We start from the raw sequence: 18,570 nt of genomic DNA, 5'->3' as shown, positions 1-18,570 counted from the left end.
CACAGTGAATAGAGCTCTGAGCCAGGAGTTAGGAAGAACTGAGTTCAAATATGTGTATGACCCTAGGCAAGTTTAACTCCTATTTGCCTCAGTTTCCTCAGCTGTAAAATGAGGATAATACCTCAGCATCTACCTCTTAAGATTGTTGTGAAGTTCAAATGAGATAATATTTATGTCACCTAGCATAAAATCTGGAAACATAGTAAATATTATATAAATGTTTATTAGCATCTTCTTTACATCTCTTTATATACTTAACTTTATGTAATCTCTTTAAAGAATTGCCTTTGAGAAGCAACTTCGTGTGGTGGCCAAAAAAAGGTCAACCTCAGAGACATGAAGACCTGGGTTTCTGATACAAATCCTGGGCAAATCATGTAATTTCTTACGGCCTTAAGCTTATAAAAAGATCAATTTCAGAACAGTGATTGATCCATATTGGTAGAAGCAATTCCTTTGCCAATCACAGATCTGGACCCCTAAAAATTTAATTTAAAAATATTAAAGATACTATCATTTAGCATAACCATAATTCTTAAAAAAAAAAAAAAAAAGTTATGAGTTTCACCAAAACACAGTAAAAGTAATGGCCAAATTGTTGGGTTTTATACATGTGGGGAGCCGGCACTAATCTACAGCCACATAAGGCCAACCTTGAATAGGTTGAATCTCCTAATCACATTATACCAAAGACTTCCTGAATAGAAATCTCCTAATCACATCCTAACTTTGAATAGGCAGATATTTAGGCATCCCCTAATCACATCATAGAGCTTCCTGCCACCAGAAACATCTGAGCAGCTCATCCTTGGGTGCGATACCAACCCTTTGTCTAGGACCCTCACCCTGTACTGTGTTTGAATAACCCTGCCTTCTTTTCTACTGCTATATATATCTGTACTATTGCACCCATTAAAAGGAGGCTTGATCAGATGGATTTGACTTGCCTCCATTTTGCGAGTCCCCTCTCTCTTGCCCTTATCTCTTTTCTTTTTTATTTATTTATTTATTTAATAGCCTTTTATTTACAGGATATATACATGGGTAACTTTACAGCATTAACAATTGCCAAACCTCTTGTTCCAATTTTTCACCTCTTACCCCCCCACCCCCTCCCCTAGATGGCAGGATGACCAGTAGATGTTAAATAAATTAAAATATAAATTAGATACACAATAAGTATACATGACCAAAATGTTATTTTGCTGTACAAAAAGAATCAGACTGCCCTTATCTCTTTTCTTCCAGGGTCCACACACTCTGCCTCGCAGGCCGAGGCATATACACATACATGCACACACACATATATATATACACACATATACATATGCATATACCACTGTGTATCTGCATGCTTACGCACATAGATATATGTGCATGGACATATAATCACATATTCAGATTTGTATACACACACACGCACATGTGTATTACATTCATAAAATTATCAAGAAGCTAGAAGGCTCATTTCCTAACCATTCATTATTATTCCACTAACTGGCTGTGTGACCTTTAAATTACTTATTTAATCTCTGGAGACCTTAGCTTCCTCACGTCTGTAACAAGAAGGGTTGCAGTAAAGGATGCCTATGGTTTCTTTCTATCCCAGTATCTATTATTTGTATAATTTTGACTATTTTGCCACTTTTCAGAAGAATCACAACTGTCTGAAATGGATTAAAAAAATGTTTCTGTATGTACCGACTTTCAGAGAGAGATTTTGCAAATCTCTTTAAAATCCAGTTCCTTTCAGCCATAGTGTCCCATCTACAGATTACTGTTCTCTAATCCTCCCTGTTAGGAATCATAAAGCATGTTGGCTGGAAGAACCATCAAGGCGTTCCCATAATGAATTCTGTCTTTCTGCAGTCCTGTTTTCATTCCTAGGTAGCTGTTTTCTAGGAAGCACCAATCACAGAATCTCCATAATATCTATGCTGCTTTGAGGTTTCCAAAGTGGCTTACAAGCATTATCTCATTTGATCCTTGCTGAAATTTAGTGACATAGATCCTGCTAGAGCTATTATTCCTTTATTGTTATTATAATAAAAATTACATTTATAATATAGCATATAATGTAATTATTATATAAATATGTGATATTTATATTATCCATAACATAGTACATTAATATATGTGATTTATTTAATACAAATTTTAAATTATTATTAATATTGGTATTATTATTCTTTTTTTTCCTCGATGAGGAAGGTGGGATTCAGTGATTTGCCCATAAAGGCACAATTTGTGAGTCCTAGAATTTGGGTCCTTCATGACTCTGAATTCAGCACTGTATCTGAAAATCTAACCCGTTTTTAAGAGCTCACAAGACTTTCTAGAAGTTTATTTCCTACACCTCTTTAATATAGAGAAATATGTTTGTTACCATCCTGGTTTAGATTTGTCTCCAAACTAAAAGATGCCCCCCTTCAAGGCTTCTGCCTCTCCTTTCTATAATCATAGACTCTATCAGAAGGACTACCATTATGGAAGTTTTTCCATTCACAACCCTTTCACCATATATTATTATAAGTATATAAACTTTTTTCTTTAAAAGACATTGGAGATTATAAAGAAGATACTAAAAAAAAAAAAAAAAAAAAGAACAAACCAGAAACTGCAAATTATCCATACCTGTCCATCCGAATCAAAAGCCAGACAAGCAATCCCATGTGTATGTACATCTTTAAGAATGGAAACAGTCTGTACATTGTAAGAATCCCAAATGCAAATATAAGGATCCTTCCCAACTTGTCCAGTTGCAACCAAGGTTTTATCCGGGTGTAAGGCAAGGCTGAAGAGAGGAGAAAAAAAGTCTAGGTCACACATATAATTGATCCAATCAGTTAAAAAACTCCTCAAAGTAAAAGAAAATATTGACCATTTTTATATTCTCCATTTTATATTCTCTATTTATATATTTTATATTTATATTTATATGTAATATATAATACAACATATATTATATATTACATAAAATATATGTAATTTTAAATTATTACAATTTGCCACTTCTTATATCTTATAATTTCAAAAGAAAAGGTATGAAAATTATAACTAAAATAATGTTTGATTAATCAAAATAACAATGTTTAACCTAACTGAATACAGACAGTAAAATTCAGCAGTGGGAACATTTAGTCAAATTTAAACTGGTAGATTGCCATGGAAAAACAGATGTGACTATTTTGGTTGTATTTGGTTTGTTTGAAATGCTGTATACTCCTCTATGTGAGTTCTATAATTACTATTGTTGACTATATTTGCATACTGATTTTGAAAATAATTTATCTTTCAAGTCATCTCATATACTTTTGAAAAAATGCTGACAATTCAGAAAAGTGCCTCACTTAGAATTAATTAAATCTGTCTATAAAACGCTATTAATTGTTAGACTTGTTATGATAGGAAAGCTCTGAGAGGTCATGGAGTCACCTCATGTTTCTATGTCTGTCACCAAGGATTATGCATTTTTTAAATGAAAATTTCTATTTTACATAAATCACTATGCACCCAGAAGAATTTCAAATAGATAAACTTAGGGTTTGTTTACAATTTTCCTATCAAAATAAATCATTTTCAAGATTAGTATTTGGAGAAAGCTCTGCTTGCTAGGAAGAAACTAAAAATTAAATAATTGTTTTGAAATTCCTTAAAGAAAAATCACCCAATTTCTAAATTCATCAAATAAATCACAGACCAAAATATTTCTAAAGAGATACACACACATACACACACATGCACACACAGAAAGAAAGAGAGGGAGAGAGACCTAGAAAACAAAGATAGAGACACAGAGACACAATCACAGACAGAAACACATATACACAACAAAAGAAAAATTGACAGACATAGACAAAGATACAAGAGGACAGAGAAACAGAGAAAGAGACAGAGACAGAAAAATAGAGACAGAGAACAGAAATATGCACACACACACATAGAAAGAGAAAAAGAGACAGACAGAGACAGAGAAGAGAAGGAGGAGAAGGAAGAGGAGGAGGAGGAGAAATAGAAGAAGAAGAAGAAGAAGAAATAGAAGGAAGGAGGAAATCAATTAATCAATACTCATTATCAAGAGCCTACTATGTGACAATCACTGTGCTAGTTACTAGGAATACAGACAAAAACAAAATAGTCTTTGCTCATAAGGAAAGAACTTACATTGCCTTTGGTAAAGCAACATGTACACATATTGGGAAGAAGAGAAGGAAATGAAAGAAAGGGAAGGGAATAAGTACCTATTAAATGTTTACTATGTACCAGAAACTGTAGTAAGAATTTCACAAATATTTTCTCATTTGATTCTCATAACAATCGGAGGAGATAGGTGCTATTATCATCCAGATTTTATAATTAAACAAATTGGGACAAACGAAGGTTAAGTGCCTTGTCTAAGGTTACACAGCTAGGAAAAGTATGAGACTATATTCAAACTCAGTTCTTCCTGCCTCCAGACTAGAGTTTTATCCACTGCACTACCCATCTATCTCAAATGTAATTACTAACTATATTTATTTATATTACACATAAGTAAATATAAAATATATGAAAGATAAATACAGCATAATTTTGCAGAGAAGGCAGTAGCATCTGGGGAGACCAGAAAAAAGCCTCATATGGGAAGTAAAATAGTTAGGTAGCACAGAAAATAGAGCACTAGGTCTGGAGTCAGGAAAACTGGCCAGAGACACTTACTCTGCATGTGCCACATAACCTCTCTTTGCCTCAGTTTCCTCATCTCTAAAATGAGCTGGAGAAGGAAATGGCAAATCACTTCAGTATCTTTGCCAAGAAAAACCCAAATGGGGTCACAAGAGCTGGACATGACTGAAAATGACTGAACAACAAAACAGCAATATTGTTCAATAAACAACTGTGAATGACTTAGCTATTCTCATCAATGCAATGATACAAGACAAAAGACTAATGCTGAAAAATGCTATACACTTTAAGAGAAAGAGCTGATTCATTTTTGAATGCAGAATCAAACCATAGGGTTTTTTCATTGTCTTTTTTCATTTTTTTCCATTTATATTTTTGTCACAACATGACTAATAAGAAAATATTATTTTGCATGATTGCACATGTATAACCTATATCAAATTATTTACTATTCAGGGAAGGGGTGAGAGAATTAGAATTCAAAATTTAAAAAAATAAATGTTAAAAATCCCCCTTACATGTAATTGGGAGAAAATATTCAAAAGAACCACTCACTCGACATTATTCTCTTTTATTTTTCCTTCCTTTCTTGGTCAAACTCAAGTTTGCTCCAGTTATCTAGTTTCTTTCCACTCATTCATTTTATGACTTTTGCAATCTGGTTTCCAGTTTTATCATTCAACTTAAACTCATCATTTGAAAGCTACCTATAATCTATTAATTACTTAATCTAATAATCTTTCCTCAATCTTCATGCTTCTTGGCATTTTTGAAACATTTGACATTATTGATCACCCAGTTATTCCTGAATACTCTCTTCTCTTTGTTCTCATGACATTGCTCTCTTCATTCTCTTTTTACCTATCTGACCACTTCTTAATCTCTTGTTCAATCATTGCTAACATGGCTTGCCTACTAAATACAGATATACTGAAAGCCTCTGTCTTAGATTGTTCTTTCCTCTCTTTAAACACTCTCTTTTACTTACCTTGCTAGCCTCTATAGGTTCAATTATCTATCAATCAAATGATCTATCTAGTCTAACAAGGACTAATCAATCAACTGCCAAGTGGACTTTTCCAACTAGATATCTTTTAGGCACCTCAAACTCAACATTTCTTAAACAAAACTCATTCGTTTCACCTCAAAACCACTCCTTCTTTGCAATTACTCCTTTGCTGTTTCAGGTATTACCATCGTCCAGAACATCCAAGCTCACAACCTTGGTGTCCTCCTTAACTCCTTACTCCAACTCACCACACATACCCAATCCATTGCCAAATATTGTCATCTCTACCTTCATATTATCTCTATCCCCTTCTTTCCAATCACAATCACCCTCCTAATAATCTTACCTAAATTGTTACAATACCCTTATAGTTAATCTCCTTTCCTCAAGTCTTTCCCCACTCCAACTCATCATTCATTTGGCTTCCAAAGTGATTTTCATAAAGGACGAATCTGACCATATCACTCCCCAATTTAAAAAGCCTATTATCTGCAGGATCAAATATATACTTTTCTTTTTGGCATTTAAAGCCCTTTACAACTTGACTTTGTACCTTTCCAGTCTTCTTAAACTTCCCTACCATTAAGCTACCTTGGTCAACTTGCTTTTCCTCATACACTCCATCTCCCAATTCCTATCTCTATAATGGCTATCTCCAGCTGGAATCAGAGAGACTAGATCACTAGGAGGAAAAATTTACAAATAGTAGTAACAGTTACTCAAGGAAAGAAAGCTTCAGGAAATGTGACCCCTCTTGACCAACAGAAGTACTGGCCATATACTTTACAAAGATACTAACTCTTGGAACCTAACATAGAACTACAATCCAGGAAAATTTCTTGAGGAGACTACAAAGAGAGAAAAGGACATTCAAAAACCAGAACTTTCAAGTTAACCCTGTAACAATTATGTTCTCTACACATGTGTTTCATTATTTTTGTTCTTTAAGTGTGTGCTCACTTTCCTCATGGATACTGTATGTTTTTGTTAAGAGAATGTGCCTTAGACTTTGGGGGAGGGGATATTATGTCACTATTATTCTTGCTATACTATTTTAGTAAATATTTTTGATAAAAAGCTAATTGTCTGGTTGATTGTTAATGAGAAGCACACTGATGTTGATGGTACTAGAAATCTTAGCTCCTCAGATTTATGCCTAGAACCTTAAAAGTAGTAGTAGTTGTCTTCTGGGTACACAACCTACTAAGTCCTGGGAGGAGGAAGAAACTGCACTAACTTCTGACCTCTCTATTCTTTTTATTCTTCTCCTTCATTCTTTTCTTTCTCTCTCCTTCCACTCTCTCATTTCTTATTTTCTTTCCTTTCCTGACCTTCTAAGCATATTAATTATAAGAAGTACAATTTACATCTTAAAAGACCATATATGTATTGAAAGCTTTAGAAAATTCAGGTCAAAAATATTTTTAAAAAACATAAACATTATGTATAGGTATTCTGAACTAGGTTTTACAAGATAGATATTGGCTAAACCTCTCATCTTTGCCCTCTATAACTTGTTGTTACATATAACTATAAAACAAAATAAAATGCCTATGAAGTAAACACAAAATAGTTTCAGCTACTGGAGGAAGGCACTAGAAGATGAATGAATTGCTGTTCAGTCATTCATTTGTGTCTGACTCTTTGTGACCCAGTAGACCATAGCACTCCAGGATCTTCCATCCTCCTCTATCTCCTGAAGTCTGTCCAAGTTTATGTTCATTGCTTTTGTGACAATACTAACATATCTCATTTTTTACCATCTCCTTCTCCTTTGCCTTTCAGTCTTTCCAACATCGTCTTTTCCAATGAGTCCCTTTTTCTCGTTTTGTGGTCAAAGTATTTAAGCTTCAGCTTCAACATTTGACCTTACAGTGAATAGTCTGAACTGATTTCTTTTTTTTTTCCTTATAAGAATAATGTCTATTTTATTAATCTTATTTATTTTTTAGGATTTTTCCCAGTTACATTTAAAACAATTTTTTTTACTTTATTTTAAACGTTTGAGTTCCAGATTCTCTACCTTATCTCTACCCCCAGTTCCCATTAAGAAATCACATGTGAAATTATGCAAATGAATTAATATGCTTTGATTTCCTTGTTGTCTAAAAAGATTATCAAAGGTCTTCTCCAGCACTACAATTTGAAAGTATCAATTCTGTAATACTCAGCTTTCCTGATAGTCCAACTCTCACAGCCATACATTGCTACTAGGAAAACCTTATTTTTGACTATATGGACCTTTGTCAGCAAGGTTATGATTCTGCTTATTAGTATTCTCTCCAGGTTTGCCATAGCTTTCCTTCCAAGAAGCAAAGTGTCTTTTAATTTCATGGCTGCAGCTGCCATTTACAGTGATCTTTGAGCTTAGGAATATAAAATCTGATACTGCTTCTATTTCTTCTTCCTCTATTTGCCAGGAAGTGGTAGCACCAGTTGCCATGATTTTAGGTTTTTTGATGTCAAGCTTCAAATCAGCTTTTATATTTTCCTCTTTCACCTTCATCAAGAGGCTCCTTAATTCTTCATTTTCTGCCATCAGAGTGGTATCATCTGTATGTTTGAGATTGTTGATATTTCTCCCAATCTCTTTAATTATGGCTTTTGAATCATCCAGACTGGCATTTCACACGATGTTCCCCACATATAAGTTAAACAAAGTGACAACATACAGTCTTGTCACATTCCTCTTCCAAACTTAAATCAATCAGTTGTTCCATGTTTTGTTCTAATTGTTGCTTCTTCACCCACATAAAGGTTCCTCAAGAGACAAGTAAGATGATTTGGTACTTCCATCTGTTTGAGGACTTGTCATATTTTGTTGTGATCTACATAAAGATTTTAGTGTAGTCAATGAAGCAGAAGTAGATTTTTTTTTCTGGAACTCCCTTGATTTCTCTATAATCTAGTGTGTGTTAGCAATTTGGTCTGTAGTTCTGTGCCTCTTTTAAAACCAGATTTTTGGCGGGGAGGTAAGAAAGGCATATAAGAGGCTTCAACTGAGACAAACTTTGAAAGAAGCTATGGATATTGAGAGGTGATAAGAAGGGGCAGTTTATAGGACACCATATCATTACAAAGAATCCTCAGAATAACTGATAGAATGCTGTTGATTCTATGAAACAGTTTATAAACCATTTTCTTAGGCAATCTATCATCTTTATTTTTTTCTCTTAATGCTTATTTCTTGGATTTGAGGGAAAAAAATTGTTCTCTAAAGGGGATCCCATGAAGAGGTGCTTTACTAGGGAAATTCATTTTAAAAATATGCATCAAAGAGACTTAGAAGTCATTCATACATCTCAGAGCCTCTTTTAGCAGTGACACCTAGTAAATGTTCTTTTGTGTTAAATGGCTATTTTGGTTAGAAGAATTTCTATTCTGGCTGCTCTTATTTTTTTTCCTTTTAAAAAATTGATAATAAACCTCCTTACATCCCCACCCCCACCCCCACCACCTCGTAAAAGTGAAAAAAACTCATTAGAATTTCACTTTGCCAAATGTTCTTTTGCTTTTTACACTAAAGAGGACACTAGTCTAAGATTGTTATTATTAGTTCAAATAGCTTTAAGATGTCTTTCATCATCTCTCTGAATAGCTTAAGGGAATTCAATAATTTTTTCTTTTACAAACCCTGATGTTCTCCATCCTCACTGCACAGTAGTTCCTGATATTACCATTTATCTACTCCTGTGGATAGAATAGGGGAAAAAAAATACCCTGAAATCTTTCTTTCTTCAACTTGCTTATTTGTTACTACCTCTCCAATTAGCCTTAAGGTGTAACAATTTTTTTAAAAATCACTTTCCAATTTGCTTACTTTATTTGCCTGTTTATACTGACAGGCTTCTGTGGGTCCCCCCAAAACATACTTATGTTATATTTTCTTATATTTAAACTTTTCTTTAAACATGTGATAATTTCGAGGATACAAGAATCAAAAAGCCTTCTAGCAAACTTTAAGCATGGGGTTTGAATGCAAACACTCAGTATTCCAGTACTAAAATTCTATAAATGAATTTTAATATGTTGTCCAAAAATCTATTTCTTTCTTACTATGGTTCTGTTTCCTATTATTAAGAACTTGGGACTTGTATAAATGATAGTTTCCAAAAATATCATTAAAAGTTTATATTAGAAGCCAATTAAAAGGCATATGCTTATATAATAATACCTGACTTTGTACAGTGATTTAAGGTTTATATTTTCAAGTAATTCCTGCATATAAAGAACTTAATTGCTAATCTTTTTCTGCATGCCCATAGAAGTATCCCAATCCCAAGAAAAATATTTGTTATAATTTTTTTAATTGGGAAAATTGAAAGAATTATTCGATCCGTTTATTAAAATAAGAATGAAATAATATTATTTCAGTATATTTAAATACTTGAGGCACACAAATAACCACATATTAACATAGAGCTTCATATAAAAGAAGACTATGTAACTTGCAAAGAGAATTTTCCTTCCTCCCTCCTTCCCTCCCTCCCTTTCTTCCCTCCCTCCCTCCCTCCCTTCCTTCCTTCCTTCCTTCCTTCCTTCCTTCCTTCCTTCCTTCCTTCCTTCCTTTCATGTCTCCCTTTCTCATCTAGGTTGGAAATTAAGAGGCCATTCACAAGCCTGAACTCACTGGTCATCAACACAAAACTTCATTTTTGCTTAAGCCAATTTACCCCTCCTTAGGCAACCTATTGGTCCTATGCTCCCAGGAGCTCACTATATTGTGGCAGACTTATTCTGAACACCCCGTCAAGCTTAGCCCTGTCACAGCTCAGAACTGCCCAAGTCACATGAACCAACAGCTTCATATTCCTCATTTACAGGGACTACAAGGACTTGCCCCTATACTCAACAAAGATAAGATTTTTTAAAAAATAAATCAAAATTTTAAAAATAAAGTTCTTCTATCCCATTAAGAAAGTGAGAAAAATAAAACACCTGTTACAAGCATACTTAATCAAGCAAAACAAAATCCAGTAATAACTATGCCCAAATCTATGTGTGTGTATCTATATATATATATATAGATACACACACACATATATTTATACATACATACACATACATATTTTCCATCTTCTAAGTGCAAAGGGTATATTTTAAAGGAAATGCTGAGAATGCATTACCAATAGTTCTCTGGCCTGGTCAGAACTCCAAGATATATACCCACTTAATTAGGAAAGTTATCTCTTGAATAAACTAGAACAGTTTAATGTAGCTTTGTCTTTCTCCTTGCTCTCAGGATACAAAAGTAAAGTAATCTTCTGGCATTAGATTATTCTGTAGTCTAATATAGAGAGTAGAAATACTACTCTCCAGAGAAGTCATTATAGATTGGGGAAGGAAAAAGAACAGCTTAGCTTAGAATTTATATTTTTCCATTTCTAAAACACATTGTTATTGCCTCCCAACATAGGAATGGGAGAGGAATCAATTTGTTTTATGATATGATGAAATATGCTGTCATTTTCCCATATGTTATTTTTCTGAGTATAATAGGAATTTGAGAATTTATTGGCATTCTGAGATTTGTAGGTCAGAGGATCAAGCAATATATATTTGTGGTTATTGTTCACTTGTTTTTCAATCATGTCTAACTCTTTATGACCCATTTGGGATTTCGTGGCAAAAATATTGGAGTGGTGTGCCATTTCCTTCTCCAGCTCATTTTACAGATGAGGAACTGAGGCAAAGTTAAGTGAATTGTCAGGATCACACAACTAGTAAGTGTCTGAGATCAGACTTGAATTCAGATTTCCTTAGTCCAGATTCAGAACTTGGTCCACTGTACCACCTGATTGAAATATAGATATTATCTATATTTGTGTAATCTATATATTTATCTATATAAACATAATATTATATTCATATGCTAAATCAAAATGAAATAGAACTACTGAACACCTTTCATTCAAAACCCAAAATGATCATTCAGGTGTGGTTATTTGTGTTACACAACTTTTGGTTCCTCTTGAATTTGAGTGATCCTCAAGGATCTGGAGCTCAATCTTTCTTATCCTTAGCCCATGACACGTTTTCTCCCTTAGAGACACCTTCTTGACCAAGGCTTTCTTGCTTCAGCCTATTAAAATGTGAACTTGAATGCAGGGATTGATCCATTTTTTTATTTGTTTTGTCCAGCCCTTAATACTAGTGTTTGGTGCATGGTAAACAGTTAAATGTTTTCCCCTTCATTCATTCATTTCACTCATTCCTAAGGTTACAGTTATCACCTTAATTCAAATGCCTTTCAAATATACATCTTCCCTAAACTCCAGTCCTGCAATTCCAACTGTCATCTAGGCATTTCTACCAGTATTCTTACCTCCTCAAACTCAACATATGTAAAAAAAGTACATAAAAAACTATAACACAAAACTGAATATTTATAACATAATACAATATGATAATATATACAAAAAACTAAAAGGAGCCATCCAGTAAAATTTCATTAGTTACTAGCTACTACCCTTACTATAGTTTCTGTCCTACCTCCACATATATATAAAATACAATAAAAATAATGATAGCATTAATTTGGTATCCAATATGTGCCAGGCATTTTGGTAATATACAAGTATTATCTCATTTGATCTTTACAACAAGCCTGGGAGACAGATGCTATTATTATTTCCATTTCATAGATGAAGAAACTCAGGCAAGCAGAGATCAAATGAGTTGCCTGAAGTCACTAAGCTAGCAAGTTTGAACTCAGGATTTCCCTATTGCAAGGCCCAGGGCTCTTTATCCACTGTGACATCTAGCCACTTCAGGGAAATAAATACAAAAATAAACAGTCATTTGCGAATATATTACATGCTCCTACTAGAAGGTAAACTTGTCACATTTGGAAATATGTCTCATTTGAAAAAATTCTCAAAGAAAAACTAGCTGTGATCAGAGAAAGTCATTTCAACTATCTGGACTTCAGTTTTCTTTTGTGTCAAAGAAAGGATTTCATAATTTGAGTTGGAGGAGATCTCTAAGCCATCTAGATCGACCCATACCTGATCAATAATTCCTGACTGTATACCTGAACTTGGTCCACTGTACCACTTGATTGAAATATAGATATTATCTATATTTGTGTAATCTATATATTTATCTATATATACATGATATTATATTCATATGCTAAGTCAAAATGAAATAGAGCTCCTGAATACCTTTCATTCAAAACCTTACTTAAGCCAATTTACCCCTCCTTAGGCAACCTATTGGTCCTATGCTCCCAGGAGCTCACTATATTGTGGCAGACTTATTCTGGACACCCCGTCAAGCTTAGCCCTGTCACAGCTCAGAACTGCCCAAGTCACATGAACCAACAGCTTCATATTCCTCATTTACACGGACTACAAGGACTTGAGTCTTACAGTAACTTGGCTCACCAAAACTCCCTTATTGAAATAGCAGAGACTGCTTGTAAATATAATAAATTAATAATCTAGTGACTGAAGCAAAATGCAAACACTGCTCTTTGGATTAAAGGCAAACCTTTGAATTTAGGTCAGGAAAAAGAGCCCACTATAGAGACTAAAGGCATTTGGGAGAAAGATACTTGAGACAATGGTATGATAAACTTTATCTTGATGTATATCTTACCTATTTGCATCTCTATCTAATTAACCAAGATCCAGGGCTTAATCATTTACATCTCAGTAGATCCTGTTTGTTAGAAAAAACTATAGCAACTTCAAAGAGTACATTTTGTATTATGTCTGTGAGCATTTGAGGTAAATACATTCCTGGTCCTGATCAATTAACTTTGAAGAGTCCATAATTGAGACTCTGTCTGGCCTCCGTAAAGTCACACTCTTCATCTCATTACAGGAGCTGGATTCCAACACATACCCTTTAACCCAGAAGTATCTCTACTGGGCTTGTATCCCAAAGAGATCATTAAAAAGAGAAAAGGACCCACATGTGCAAAAATGTTTGTGGCAGCCCTTTTTGTAATGGCAAAAAACTGGAAACTGAATGAATGCTCATAAGTTGGGGAATGGCTAAATAAATTATGGTATATGAATGTTATGGGATATTATTGTTCTAATAAGAAATGGTCAGCAGAATTTCAGAGAGGCCTGGAGGGACTTACATGAACTGATGCTAAGTGAAATGCGCAGAACCAGGAGATCATTGTACATGGCAATAACCAGATTATGTGATGATCAATTTTGATGGATGTGGCTCTTTTTCAACAATGAAGTAATCCAGACTGATTTCCATAGACTTCTGATGGAGAAAGCCAATTGCATCCAGGGAGAGGACTGTGGGGACTTATTGGATCACAACACAGTATTTTCACTTCTTTTGTTATTTGTTTGTTTTTTATTTCTTTCTCTTTTTTTTTTTTCCTTTTTTGATCTGAGCAGTATGATAATTGTGGAAATATGTATAGAAGAATTGTTCATGTTTAACATATATTGGATTGCCCAGGGTCACATACCTAGTAAGTTTCTGAATCCAGATTTGAATTTAGGAAGAAGAATTTTCTTGACTTCAAGACCAACATCCTTTCCATAGTACCTCTTGGCTCTCTATGTGTGTATATACATATATCCAATGTACAAAACTTCATATGTTTATCTTAGAACATCTATTCTTGGGCAAATGCTTTTGATCAGCATGCAAAAACCAACCAACCAGCATAGTTGGTTAATAAGCACATACTTTAATGAAATTAACTTCATTAATTAAGCATAGGCATTTCCTCCATCAAGGGAGGGAGAAGGGAGGGAGAAAAAAAATTTAGAACACAAGGTTTTGCAAGGGTGAATACTGAAAACTCTCTATGAATATATTTTGAAAATAAAAAGCTTTTAAAAAGTATCAGTTCTCATTCTATGTTTCTATGATTCAGATAATAATTAGCATTTATATAGCACTCAGATTTGCAATGATCCTTTAAAATACTATCTCATTTAATCCTTATGACAACCCTCGGAGATAGGTATTATTATTATTATTATTATCCCATTTTTTGGCTGAGGAAACTGGAGGGAGACAACAGGTATGCAACTTGCCCAAGATCACATAGCTAATAAATAGCTAAGGCTAGATTTGAACTCAATTCTTCCCTGATGCCAGGTCTAGTCCTCTAGCTACTATATCACTAAGTAGTTAGTAAGCTGAGAAATCAAGGAACAAATCTGCATGCAACCGAGAAAGAAATACTTGAAAGATTAACTTATGTCTATGGACTCTTATGATGCTATGTGGTTCTGTGGGATTGTGTAAACCACTCTCTATTAAGTCAATAAGTCAAATATTTATAAAACTCCTACTGCGCAGCAGATATTGTGCTAAATATTGGATATATATATATAAAAAGGCAAACCTCTTGCTGCCATGGTCCTCACAATGTGTGATTAAATTGAAGAGGCAAGTTTTACAAGGTTTCTGTCAATCTCAAATCTTTCAGTAATGAACAAATCTTTTTTTAGGTCCTCCTATCTTGTGTAATGCATTGTTAATATCTAATGTAGATCAACCATACTATTATAAGCAGATAAGTTAAAGAATAGGTGATGTAATATATTATACATATTTTTTTCTTTAAAAGTTTGTAGCCCAGTTAATTATTTTGTGAAAGTATTAAGCTTCCTTATAACTTCAGAGTTTGTTGAAAATATAAATTGGTAAACTAAGACTCTTGAAAAATATTTAATTACTCTCTACACTAACCCTAGAATTATTCTAGGTGATTACTCTAATAGCAGAAATAATGGAGATAGTAAGAATTTTCCATATGGCTAAGACCCTGGGTCAGATGAATTCACTGATGACTTCTCTAGAATATTTAATCAGGCCTTCCTGAAATCTATGGTTGGCATATTTAATTATCCTAAATTAACAGGACTTCTGCCAGACCTTGCATGGGCCTGGAATCCTGAGTCATGCTCAATGTTTTATAAAAATAGAAAATCATGGATGGAGATAGTTAATTTCATTAAAGGATGTCCTTATTAACCATCTATGCTGTTGGTTGGTTTTTGCATGTTGATCAAAAGCATTTGCCCAAGAATAATGTTCTAAGATAAACATATGAAGTTTTGTACATTGGGTATATGTGTATACACACATAGAGAGCCAGGAGGTACTATGGAAAGAGCGTTGGTCTTGAAGTCAAGAAGATTCTTCTTCCTAAATTCAAATCTGGATTCAGAAACTTACTAGGTGTGTGACCCTGGGCAAGTCACTTAACCCTGTTTACTTTAGTTCATCTGTAAAAGGAGCTGGAGAAGTAAAAACAGCAAACCACTCCAGTATCCAAATGAAATCACAAAGATTCAGACACAATTGAAATGTCAATAAATGTACATGTGTGTGAATGGATATATATAAATATGTGTCTGTATTATAATAATAATTTTATATATAATTATATAATATAAATAATAATTTATATAAGATTGTTAAGGTTTATAAAGCACTTAATAAATATGGTCTCATTTTATCCTCACAATAATGCTTAGAGATAGGTGCTATTATTGTCCTCATTTTTCAGATAAGAAAGCTAAAACAGACAGAGATTAAATGACTTGCTCAAGATCTTACAGCTAGGGAATGTCTGGGTTCAGATTTGAAGTCAGATCCTACTGACTCCAGGTTTGGTGCTCTCTCTATTGCAAAGCTGTGGTGATGTACTATTTAGATATGCATGTCTTCATCTCTATAGAAATTCTTCTCTGAAGGCTCATGTTTTGAAGAGGACTGGAGGTTTTCAGAGACTATGCTAATTGAGAGCAAGCATCAGAATATCTGACCAAATTAGAAAGGTTGATTATATATGGTTCAATCTACTTAAATGTAGAAGGCTTATAGGTAAATGATTGACCACCAAAGAATTTTTGAAGGCATTTTTACTGGCTCTGTGCTTTATCTGAATCACTGTTTTTCTTCATCATTGACTCTTGTCCTACCTAGCTTCCTTTCAAGTGTCAGGGAAAATCCTACCCTCTACTTCAATCCTTTCCTGAATTCCCTTAAATCTAGTGCCTTCCCTTTACTGATTATTTCTAATTTATCCTATATGTACATACCTTTCTCACATTGAATTTTTTTTTCCATGTTTTCTTAGACTATAAGTTCTTTGAGAAGTAAGTGTAGGTACTGTTTTTTGCTTTTCTTTATAGCCTTAGCACTTAGGATAGTGCTAACTCATAGTAGGTACTTATCAAATGCTTATTGACTGACTCATAAATGCTTTCTTCAGTGTGGAGGAGTTACTGTCTATATTGGTGAAGGAAATGCCTATGCTTAAGAATTCTTAGATTTTTTAATATATTGAAATATAATCTTGCAGACATTCATTCCTACTTTCTATGGAAGATTTTTTTCTTCTCTTAAGCTATTAGTTGAAACTTTAGATATTCAAGAGGTCTTTAATTTTATCTATTATGTATCTATAAGAATTTCCTCAGGTAGTTCCATATCATCACTTTTTAAATTGATAATGATCGGCATGGGTTCATATATCACTATATATATTTATATATATATATATATATATATATATATATACACATATACAAACATATATTGCACAATCAATGCAGATGGATGATGAATTGGGGTCAGAATTGAATTAGAAAGAGAATGGAACTTCATTGTATTTGGGAACTTGCCCAGGACTATCACTGATCACAAATTATTCCCCATTACTAAAGCCCATCTCTTTAATAGCAATATTTTCCCAATGATGCAAAAATTCTGTGAATCGTGGAATATTGTGACTCTAGAAAAACATAACCATAGATGTGTTGGAGTCAGCTTGAACCAGTTTGCAAGAACTGATTGTTATATTTTCAACGTGAGCATTGACACCTTGGAAATTGGAAGGAATACAAATCAGGGTTTAATTTCTTGTTTGTTGACTGTTTATTCTTATGAATGAATTGGGGAAAATATGAATAATGTGGTTTAAACTTAAAAGTGTGTTTTGTCTATTTTTTAAAGAATCAAGTGTTAAATATTTACCAGAATGATAGCACAAAGAGACTTGCCCTGCTTACTAAGTAATTTAGCTTAGCTAGAGGACTCAGATGAAGAATTTGGAGCAGTACAAAACTCTGCTCAAGACAGAATCAGTTGTTATAGGTTTCATTGGATTTAGGGCCAGAAGAGATTTTAAAGATCAACATGGTTAACACCATGTCCAGTACTATTTCTGCTGTGGTATGCTGCCTCCCAAAATAATAATACAAATTTGTGCAATATTTGTAACACTATGTGTGATATTTGCTCATCTTGCCTTGTAATGTGAATTCCTAATCTTATAATTTTATCTTTATATAAGATGTAAAACATTATGTACTCTCTATTAATAAATTCTAAAAACATTTGGACATTTTTTCAAAAGCTCTAGGTTTCACTTCTTTATTTCAAATATTCATGAGCATTGAGATTAAGGATATATTTTTTTCACCTTTGAGGACAGTCCTTTAGATCCCTTTACTGTTAGTAATTACTCACTGAAGATGTTGAAGGAACTTTTTATTTACATATATTTCTATAAGGACTTGATTTATAATCTGGCTTTGTTTTAAAAAAAAAAAAACTTACATATATACACACTAAAAATGTCACTTTTGTGTCATGTTCCGGAAATAAAACAGACTGTTGTTCATGTAAAGCGGGTCAGGAAGATAGATGGTTCCAAAGATTGAAGTCCAAAAGGAAAACCTCTGAAGAATAAATAAATTCAGACACCTTTAAGTAGAGTGCACCAGCTGAGCTCAATTCCTGAGAAAGCTAGTGAAATAGCTAGAACTCAAATCAAATAAAGCTTTATGAGCAAAAGTCAAGGCCAGGCACACATGCTTTTTGTGCTTTGCCTGAAACAGATACTCAAATATTTATTTTTTGCCTTTAGGAATCAAATCTCTTTGACCTTA

The 18,570-nt window shown here is 33.6% G+C and overlaps 1 protein-coding gene across 1 annotated transcript in view; it reads right to left on the bottom strand.

Annotated features, from left to right (window-relative positions):
- Positions 1 to 18,570, bottom strand: part of EML6 (EMAP like 6) — a 286,173-nt gene that overhangs the window by 142,012 nt on the left and 125,591 nt on the right. Inside the window, exon 3 of the mRNA XM_031950479.1 lies at positions 2,635 to 2,794. Coding sequence (XP_031806339.1) covers positions 2,635 to 2,794 — 160 coding nt within the window. The remainder of the gene's footprint in view (positions 1 to 2,634; positions 2,795 to 18,570) is intronic.

The sequence above is a fragment of the Sarcophilus harrisii genome, chromosome 2 (assembly GCF_902635505.1).
Source record: "Sarcophilus harrisii chromosome 2, mSarHar1.11, whole genome shotgun sequence".
Lineage (NCBI taxonomy): Eukaryota > Metazoa > Chordata > Mammalia > Dasyuromorphia > Dasyuridae > Sarcophilus > Sarcophilus harrisii.
This window is presented reverse-complemented; position numbering and strand designations above follow the sequence as displayed.